This window comes from Sinocyclocheilus rhinocerous, unplaced genomic scaffold (assembly GCF_001515625.1).
Source record: "Sinocyclocheilus rhinocerous isolate Xijiao unplaced genomic scaffold, SAMN03320098_v1.1 scaffold127, whole genome shotgun sequence".
Lineage (NCBI taxonomy): Eukaryota > Metazoa > Chordata > Actinopteri > Cypriniformes > Cyprinidae > Sinocyclocheilus > Sinocyclocheilus rhinocerous.
The window spans coordinates 866390-877074 of record NW_015664685.1 but is presented as its reverse complement, the minus strand read 5'-3'; the positions used below and the strand labels follow the sequence as shown (position 1 = coordinate 877074).

The window sequence follows — 10685 nt, the reverse complement described above, 5'->3', positions numbered from 1 at the left end:
GGGGGTGATCCTTTTTCCAACTCAGTGATTCTGTTTTTTTTTTTTTCTCTGACATGTTGGTGATATATCTTTCACTTAAATGTTATAAGTTTCAAATACAGCTGCATTTCAGACTGAAAAGCAACAAAATGTGATTATTTTAAAGGGGGGTGATTCTTTTCTATACCCACTGTATATATATTCATATATCCTTTTACAAAAAAAAGAGCAGCTTGGACATTGTGCTAAATATCTCTTTTGTGTTCTAACAAAACAAAAAAGCAACAAAACAAGTGACACTTGAACTGTACAGGAAGATAAAGTCAGACCTTCGCCACACTCCAGTTTATTACAGATTCCGTCGTTGAGGTAGAAGGAGTCCTCACACCTGATGCAATGTGTGGCTGAAGAACAGAGTTTGCAGTGTGAAGGGCACGACTCACATGCCTTCAGTGCTGTGTGGAAATGAGCCTGAGGACACACTTCCACACACTCGCCACGGAACAGGTACCGGTCCACCCCAAACTTATCTACAACACACAAACAAAATACATATTACACACACAATTACCATACCATGCACACAGTTACACAAACTGTAGATGGTGGGACCATTGTGATGCTGCTACTTGTATTTTGGTGGCTTGAAGCCAGGAATGAAATGGTGGAAATGGAAAAAGATGTTTTATCTTCCAAGCTAAAAGTAAATTAAAATACAAGCTATAAGGTAAAATTTGCTGTAAGATGTGAGACAGTCACACTTTTTTTAAAATGATCCATTTGCATCTTTTTGATTTTACTTGCTTACCACTAAACAGCGAATAATTATACTATCAGACTACTGTATTACAGTTTTTTACGATTGTTTACACACTAAAATAAAAATTTCCACACAATTTGCAAAATTCTACTCCAATGAGCAAAACACCTCCACAGATTTGCACAACATTACACACAATGTCTGCTTCACCCTTTTTGCAAAACATTACACACAGTGATTTGTAAAACTCTACACACATTTTCACACCTTAGACACAGATAAGGATTGTGAGGTTACTTCCTTGTCATTACAAAGCCCCGGATTGCCAATGACCACACTAATGAACGAATTGGATAATCACATCCACCAGGTGTGGAAGCACACATGTGCTAATTTGAAAACGCAGCACTCAGGTGTGCTATAAAAGGCAGCAGGTGAGTTCACCTGTCTTCAACAAAAATGGAAGGAGCTAAAAGAAGAAGAAGAAGAGTGAGAATGAGAGGGGGAGCTCAAAGAGGAGATGAAGGAGGTAGAGGAAGAGGAGAAGGAGGTAGAGGAGGAGGCCCAGGTAGAGGAAGAGGAGAAGAAGGAGATAGAGGAAGAGGCCTAGGTAGAGGAAGAGGTAGAGAAGGACTTGAAGAGTTGATAGAACCTGAACAAAGAAGACGAGGACCAAATTTGACTCAAGAAATCCGTGCAACACTTATTGACCATGTTATCAACCATGGACTGACACTGATGGAAGCTGGACAAAGAGTTCAACCAAATCTCAGCAGAAATACTGTTGCGTCAGTAATTCGGACATTTCATCGAGAAAACAGGTAAGCTAACCACACAGTACATTGAAACTGAAGCTTGCTGTACTTATCATCAATATTGTTTACTGTGACATTTGACAGTAGGCTGCATGCGTATTTGTTTTATTTTTTATTTTTTACATAGGATTGAGGGTCGAGGACACCAAGGTGGAAGGGGCCCTATGTTCACTCGTGCACAAGAGGCTGCCATTGTGAACATGGTTTTGACCAATAATTGTATCAGGCTGCGAGAAATCCAAGCCAATATCATCAATGATGACCATATTTTCAATAACATCCAACGAGTCTCTCTGTCAACATTAGGTCGAATCCTCAAGAAAAATCAAATATACATGAAGCAACTGTATCGGGTACCATTTGACAGAAATTCAGAGAGAGTGAAACATCTGCGCAATGAGTATGTGGAGGTATGGTGTGTATGTTTTGACTGAAGTGTGTATGTTTTGACTGAAGTGTGTATGTTTTGACTGAAGTGTGTATGTTTTGACTGAAGTGTGTATGTTTTGACTGAAGTGTGTATGTTTTGACTGAAGTGTGTCATTTTGCAAACAATCTAGGAATTATGCAAATTGAGTGTGGTGTTTGGATAATTGTGCTTATATTGTGAAAAAAAGAACCCGGTTTTCAAAATTGCATGTAAACAATTGAAAAAAACTGTAAGAAGGCAATTTTTACTGACATTTAGTGCTTGCCAAGTTTTCATTCTATACACTGGATGGAGCTCTTATAAATAAGATTAACTGGATTGTGGCAGTTGCGCATGCTAATTTAGTTGAGTTATTGGGACAGCAGCCATTTGGTCTATGATGAGAAATTAATTCTGACCTGTATCACAGCTGGTACAGTTAGCAGGACCAGCATCAACACACTGAGCACAAGTGTGGTCACAGAGGTGACACTGTCCACTGGATGGGTACTTCCCATCTGAGCAGCTGACCACACATCGACCCTCATCAAGCCAACTACAAGAACAGGAAATGCACATTATTAGCAAATAACTGTACAATAAAATACAATTAAATAATTAAGATTTTTTTTTAAAATAATTATAATAATTAAGAGTTTTTGATGTTTTTAAAAGAAGTCTCTTATGCTCACCAATGCAGCATTTATTTGATCAAAAACACAGTAAAATACTAATATTGTGAAACATTATTGCCATTTAAAATAATTGTTTACTATTTTTAATAAAAAATGTGATTTATTCTTATGATGACAAAACAGAATTTTTCAGCCTTACTGCACTATCACATGATCCTTCAGAAATTATTCTAATTTGCTGATTTGGTGCTCAGTTATTATAAATTATTATTGGTGCTCAATTATTATATAATAATGATTCTTCCTATTATCAATGTTTAAAAAAATGCTGCTTAATATAACAAGCAATTGTTGAAATTGTTTCTTACTGTGTGTTGGAGCAGCTGAGACAGTCCACACTTGTTGAACCTTTACATTTATGACAGGACACATCGCATGACTGACACTCTCCACTCTCATCCTGATATTCCCCTTTAACCACAAACATAAATCAATTACAATTATATCTGAAATGTTACAACCAGTGTTGGGGGTAACGCATTACAAGTAACACAAGTTATGTAATCAGATTACTTTTTTTTCCAAGTAACTAGTAAAGTAACGCATTCGTTTTTAAATGTAAATAAAAAAATATTTGAGTTCCCTATCGATACTTCACTTGTACTGTGTTGCTAAGATGCTATGGGGAAAAGTTCTTTTCTCCGATAACTGACGCCTTTTTTCAATAACGCAGTGTAACTGCATGACCATTGGTTCATGCAGTGAATTAAAAAGAGTTGCACGAGCCTATGGCAACGAAGCCCGCCAGAGCCCACCAGAATGGGCGGTGTCATTCTTTTCAGAATTTCAGAAGCAGATTTCTTCTCCTTCAGCGACGACAACGTTCTTCGCTGATCTACGAGACTCGAAGCCTGCTCTCCTTAGACACGCCTCGCAGCGGAACAAGCTGACAGCGATCTGTCTTTGCTTGACTGATTCGCCGCTTCTCCCGCCACATTCAGCGTTGCAGCAGCAGTGGTCATGGCTTTTCCCCTGCCACCATCCGGCGAGCATATATCAAAAGAGCATATTTCTAAAGAGCAAATTTTCAGTAGCATTGTTTCAAATGCCGCTCTGTTATTGCAGTGTGTACATGCTGATGACGGCCACAGTGAGTGTGCTTCCTGCTTGGGGAAATCCCACACGGAAGTCGCCCCCATGGAGAAGAAATGTTCTCACTGCGAGAACATGAGTCTTGCCACTCTGCGCTGGCGGATAGCTCTCTTTTCAGAGAGCGACTCGGCCCCTCACGCTTTCCTGTTTTCTCCCTCCCAGGGACCTGCAAGGAAAAAAACAGCGGGCAGAGGATCTCAGCGCTTGGAGGCGAGCGAGCTCACGCCGGCTCAGGTACCACGTGCCTCGCTCTCTCCGCACAGAGAGGCTTCCCCCATCCTCTTCACTCAGCTAGACCAGTGTCCCTCTGCCAGCGCGAGCGACCTGGTCTTGTTCGGTGGGAGTGACGATGAGCGGCCAGATGACAGCATGTCATTAGCAGCCTCGGATGCAGAGGAGCTGTCAGGCTCAGTCCATGACGCTGCCCTTTGCTGTCGTCTGAACCCAGCGACGCCAAGCCTGGGATGGATGCCAAATTATTCTGTCTCCTCTCGAAAGCGGTCGAGGAGATGGGATTGGAGGGGTCTTCTCCGGAAGAGCCCACTCGCAGCCGCCTGGACGAATGGTTCCTGCCAGGGCGCTGTCAAGCCCCTCGTCAGCGAGCCTCTCCGTTTTTCCTGGAGGTCCACAACGAGCTCACCAGATCGTGACGCGCCCCCTACTCAGCCCACCAGCGTGCTTTGGCTTCATCCGCCCTCACCTCCGTAGATGGCGCTGAAGCAAGAGGTTACGAGAAGCTTCCTCCCTTGAATGAGTCTGTGGCTGTGCACCTCTGCCCGCCCACTGCCATCGGTTGGAAAGCGAAAGTCGCTCACCCCTCCAAACCATGCAGAACTACATCTGACCTTCGCTTCACTTGACTACATCTGACCTTCGCACTTCATTCAATGGTGGTCATCCAGGGCTTTCAGGCCAAACTCCTCTGCTGCATGGATGAGTCTGGACCAGATCCAGCCGCTTTCAAGGAGCTGCGCAGCTCAACCGATCTGGCTCTACACGCCACAAAGACCACGGCTCAGGCGATCGGCAGGTCAAGGGCCAGCTTAGTGGTGCTCGAGCGCCACTTATAATTGACTTTGACAGAGATTAAGGATGCGAATAAGGTCCCCTTCCCGGACTCCCCAGTCTCCCTCACTGGCCAGTTTGGACCTGCCGTCGAAGGCAGGTTGTTCCAGGCAATGCGGCACTACCTGCCAAAGTGTTCCAGCTCTGCAGCTGCTCCTAGTTGCCCCAAGTCTGTGCCGACTCAGCAGCCCACGAAGCCCGAGCCCCGACAGCACTCCCGCTCGGCGAAGCGCTATCCATTTCCTAAGCGTCAGGGACCCCGGCCCGAGCTAGCGCTGGATCCTGTGCCTCAGGCATCATCCTGATTTAAAGGACAGGAAGAGGAAGGGGCAAAGTCTCACTGCAGCCGAACCAACCCTCAAGCTGCCTCGAGTATTCCTCCAAGTACCCTGTTCAGTTCCGGGTGCCGAGGTCAATGTGTCTGTTGTAAACACGGGGCCCACTCATGTGTCCATACAACAAACAGCTGTGATAGCGAGCAAAATAAAACACAAACATACTCAAAAAGAGGGCAAAGGCGACTTGCCACTCGAGTCAATCCAACCCCTTGCCACGCAGGCCAAGGCCTGGCAGACCATCCCCGGAGTGTCAGATTGGGTTTTGGAGATAATAGGATGAGGTTACTCACTTCAGTTTGCTCGAAGACCCCTGCGTTTCAGCGGCATGGTTCCCACACTGGTGCGAAGCAAGGACGCACACGTCATGCACGCCGAGGTGATGAATTTGCTGGCAAAAGGAGCCATAGAGACGGTTCCCCCAGCTCAGAGCGAGTCAGGCTTCTACAGCCGTTACTTCCTGGTCCCCAAAAAAGATGGCAGCCTACGGTCCATCCTCGACCTCAGGTACCTGAACCGCACCCTCATGAAACGGCCGTTCAGGATGACTACACTGAAACAGATCCTCTCGCAAATATGCCCAGGGGACTGGGTCTTTTCTCTGGATCTGAAAGATGCCTACTTTCACATCCAGATAGCCACCCATCACAGATGATTCTTGAGATTTGCCTTTGAGGGAGTGGCTTATCAATACACAGTCCTTCCCTTTGGGCTGTCCCTGGCTCCTCGCACTTTCACGAAATGCATGCATCTTTCCCCTCTGAGGAAGATGGGAATTCGCATTCTGTATTACCTCGACGGCTGGCTGGTTTTAGCCCAGTTGGAGGTCAAGCTACTATCCCACAGATCCCTCCTCCTCAGCCACTTAGAATGCCTGGGACTCAGGGTCAAATTTACCAAGAGCTCACTGTCCACCAGCCAACAGATCTTGTTCCTGGGAGCAGTTTTTGGCTCAGCCCAAATGAGGGCGGTAGTCGTGCCAGAACATGCACTGGCCATACAACAGCTCGCGGCTTCCTTCAAAATTGGAGCCTCTCGCAATCTCACGACATTTCAGAAGATGCTGGGCCTCATGGCCTCCACATCTCTGGTGCTACAGTTGGGCCTGCTTCACATGAGGCCACTGCAGTACTGGCTGAAACCAAAGGTTCCGCCCCAAGCTTGGCGTCATGGATGCCTTTGTATCAAGGTAGACCAGGCCTGCGTGGCAGCTCTGGCCCCTTGGAAAAGCCCTCAGTGGCTGAAACGGGGCGTGGCTCTGGATATAATCTGCAGAAGGAAGGTTGTCTCAGCAGATGCATCCTACACAGGTTGGGGAGCTCTGTGCGAGGGCATACTGGCCCCTGGTCAGAGGAGGAAAGTCGGTTACATGTCAATTGCCTGGAAATGCTGGCAGTGGGCCGAGGCCTTCAGACCTTCCTGCCAGATCTAAAGGGACACCATGTTCTGGTCTGCTCAGACAGCATGACAGTGGTGTCCTACATAAATCGCCAGGGCGGGCACACTTTGAGGCGTCTCTTCTTCCAAGCAGAGCGCCTCTTGGAATGGGCACACCTCTACTCTTCAATCTCCTCACCTCAAAAGACAACTTTCGACGACTGGCCCAACATCCTCCTGTATGCTCAGGGAACACAAACACAAAGTTCTCCTAGTAGCCCCACTCTGGAAGAACCAGCTATGGCTCTCGGAGCTGTCGCAGCTGCTTACAGCTGCCCCATGGCCCATTCCCCTGAGACGAGACCTCCTCTCAGATTAAAATGATCTGGCACCCCCAGCCGAGCTGTGGGCTCTGCACATTTGGCCTCTCGATGGGAGCCTGCAGACCTTCCAGAGAGCGTCTTGAACACTATTTCACAGACTAGAGCCCCATCCACAAGATGTCTCTACGCCCTTAAATGGTTGGTCTTCTCCGCATGGTGTACCACACGCAGCAAAGACCCATCCTCCTGCGACATATCAGTGATATTGTCCTTCGTCCAAGAGTTGTTGGAAAAGGGACGTTCCCCTTCCACACTCAATGTCTACGTAGCAGCTATAGCAGCTTCTCACACTCCTATAGCCGGCCAGTCAGTTGGCAGGAACAACTTGGTTGTTCGCTTTCTGAAAGGGTCTAGAAGGCTGAATCAGCCTCACCCCCTTACTGTCCCTTCATGGGATCTGCCCAAGGTCCTGAAGGCTCTCAGGAGTCCCTCCTTCGAGCCGCTACAATCGACCGGCCTCCGGCCCCTGCCACTGAAGACCACCCTGTTGCTAGCTTTAGCATCAGTCAAGCGAGTAGGAGACTTGCAGGCGCTATCTGTGAGCCCTGCCTGCCTTGAGTTCGGGCCCAGCGACTCCAAGTTCGTCCTGAAGCCAAGGCATGGGTATAAACCTAAAGTGCTCTCCACTCAATTTAGAGCATAGGTTATAACTCTATTGGTGCTTCCACCCTCAGAGGATGACCAAGAGTTGAAATTTCTCTGTCCTGTCAGGGCTCTGAGAATTTACATTGAGTGTTCCGCTCCGTTTAGGCAGTTGGAACAACACTTTGTAGGCTTCGGTGGCCGTGCCAAAGGGCTTCCGGTCACGAAGCAGAGACTGTCCAAATGAATAGTAGATGCTATTACTCTAGCATACTACTCTTTGGGCCTGCAATGCCCCATAGCAGTAAGAGCCCACTCCACTAGAGGCATAGCCTCGTCCTGGGCTTGGTCTAGCAGTGTGTTCATCACAGAAATCTGTGCGGCGGCCGGCTGGGCCTCGCCGTCCACCTTTGCCAGGTTCTATAATCTGGACGTCCCGGCCTTACAGGCCCGGGTCCTTTCTGCATAGTGAACATGCACCCGCCAAAGGGCAGAACCAGTTCTTAGGCTTTGACTTATTCCTGTACGCTCTTGGCCCTCCCTGAGTGCCGAGGCTGTACGGAGTCTTCCCTGGAGAGCTTACCCTGTCGAATACTTGGACCCTCTGAGCCCCTTTTGGTGCTTAAGGCGAGTTCAAATATTGGTTGTTCCTCTAGCATAGCACGGCAGGATTGTACTGGTTCCCCATTGCATCTTAGCAACGCAGTACGAGTGAAGTATCGATAGGGAACGTACTCGGTAACTAACATAACCTCCACGAGTACTGCGTAACAAGCCATGCTGTGTAGCTGCATGACTCAGTGTCGTCGCTTCAGACGAAGTAACCTGAGGATCCTATGGCGAAATGCCTGCTTATATAGCCAGATGACCCCGCCCATTCTGGCGGGCTCTGGCGCGCTTCATTGCCATAGGCTCGTGCAGCTCTACTGGTGAGCCATTGGTTCGTTTTTAATTCACTGCACGAACGAATGTCCGTACAGTTACACTGCGTTATTGAAAAAAGGCTTCAGTTATCAGAGAAAAGGACTTTTCCCCATAGCGTCTTAGCGATGCAGTACTCGTTCCCGTATTTCAGGGAACTGAGGTTACGTTGGTAACCGAGTATGTTACTTTTTCAAAATAAGTAACGCCATGCAGTTACTTTATTTTCCCATTTATTGACTGACAGCTCTCCTGTCCCCATGTTGAGAGAAATCAGGAGTAAGTGCAGAGGCGTTGTGTGTGCTGTGTAAAGATGATGGTTACTGCAGTTCTAAACTAAATGTGAACATGCACTTACATTTACATGCATTTATCTCACTAGCACAAAAAAAGATTCAGTATTCCTCAAAATAAATAAAAACAGTGAAATGCAAACTCTGAATATGATGCAAACCTGCAATAAATAAATGTTAAATAACACAAATATCCTTTATGTATTTAATTTAATTTTATTAACCAATGTCTTTGCTTGCTGACCTTCGATAATCCAATTCAACCATACTAATAAGCAAAAATGACTTTAGTTAAACTCTACTTTACATCAACACGGTTGCATACTCTGGTTGGAAAAAAAAACCAGAACTTACCATCAACACAGTTGTGGCTGAGAATACACACACCATCCAGAAGTGTGTGTCCATCTACACACTCACTGCAGTTTTCTTTATCTGACCCGACACAGGCCAGACAGCTCGCATCACACCTGCACATATACACACACTTCAGAATCAAAATATAGGCAGGAAATTACGATAAATGCTGAATAGATGAGAGGAGGTATCACACACACCTCTTACAGGTGCTCTGAGTGTCTGTGCTGTCAGAGTTTGCTTGTACAGCATAGAATCCTTGACTGCAGGAGGACACACATCTCCAGTTCTCCATCAGGTAGCCTTCAGCACAACGATTACATGACTCTAGACCTGCAGCTGTACAAAGACATGACCCTAAAATATCACATCTACACAAATACAAGCTCACTTATCTGTTAAAGACACAAAATGTCATAGTAACAAGTTTCCTGTTTCCTGTTGGAATATGATCACAATTCTGAACCAAATTTTAATGATCATATGTATATTACACACTAGAATTACTTGCTTGATTCTTCGAGTCCTATGTGATATTTAAACTAAATAATTAAAAATAAATAAAAGAAAGTCCAGTTGTTACGTCACACAGCACCGTTTCCAGGCCCAAAAGCTTTATCAGATCCCAAAATAAAACAACACACAGTGAAAACATGCATGAGCTGATGTATATATAGACATCACTGTATTAATGACTACACAGTTATTGCCTTTAGTAAATGTTTTTGTAAATGTTGTTCAGGAAACCTAAAACTTCAACTTACTTCAACTGACTGTCAACGTTTGAGTTCAGCCTGGAGTGAGAATTATTCAGGAATAATTAACAAGCTTGTGATTAAGTACATTTTATTTATTTATTTTAATTTTAAGTCCTTATTCAGAATTAACAGAGGTTTAGATATTGAAGTTTTATTGAAAATAATAAAGTTTGATGTTACCATGATGGAGATCAGTGTTTGATTTAGTTGGGCTCTTGATCCTTGACTTTCTAACAGAAATTTTCCTTTTGCTGCTTTGTTTCTGAAGCTTGTTTGTTATGGCAAAAATACAAGAGAAACTCTGATTGAGTGATGTTGACTACTTATCGGTGGTAATGTAGTCATCATATAGTGGCCTGATTCACAATCTCACCCAGAGTATGATCTTTAATTATTTAGTAAGTAATTTCAAACTGTAGTTATGTGATATAATTAATTAACAAGAACCAAAATCTAAAAAAAAAAAAAAAAAGCTGAATTTTTCTTTAAAATGCTTTAAAAATCTTATTGGCATAACAATGATGTCATTAAAATCACAAAACTACATTAAAAATTGTCAAATGATCTAAAAATTAGCTAAAGTAGCTTAGCCTCGTAATGAGATCAGTGAATTAGGTCACTACATGACTATATCAGTAGCAATAAACAGCCAACATTATCTCATCAGATTTTTCTTTTTGCATTTGTCGCTTTAAAGAATGTGCTTTAGAAACACAAATTTAAAGCAGCCAAACAAAAGCTAATCCCTAAAAAAACCAAGGATCAAGTGCCCAACTAAAGCAAACACTGATCTCCATGATGGTGACATCATTTTAACCAATAAAACATCAACATCTGATCCTCTGTAATTCTCAATAACAGCAG

The 10685-nt window shown here is 44.7% G+C and overlaps 1 protein-coding gene across 1 annotated transcript in view; it reads right to left on the bottom strand.

The window, feature by feature from the left end:
- LOC107730328 (proprotein convertase subtilisin/kexin type 5-like) overlaps positions 1–10685 on the bottom strand; it is a 62721-nt gene that overhangs the window by 38683 nt on the left and 13353 nt on the right. Inside the window, exons 19-23 of the mRNA XM_016541129.1 lie at positions 9264–9402; positions 9061–9176; positions 2967–3069; positions 2383–2519; positions 309–509 (exon numbers count right to left, since the gene is read on the bottom strand). Of these exons, the coding sequence (XP_016396615.1) occupies positions 309–509; positions 2383–2519; positions 2967–3069; positions 9061–9176; positions 9264–9402 (696 nt within the window). The remainder of the gene's footprint in view (positions 1–308; positions 510–2382; positions 2520–2966; positions 3070–9060; positions 9177–9263; positions 9403–10685) is intronic.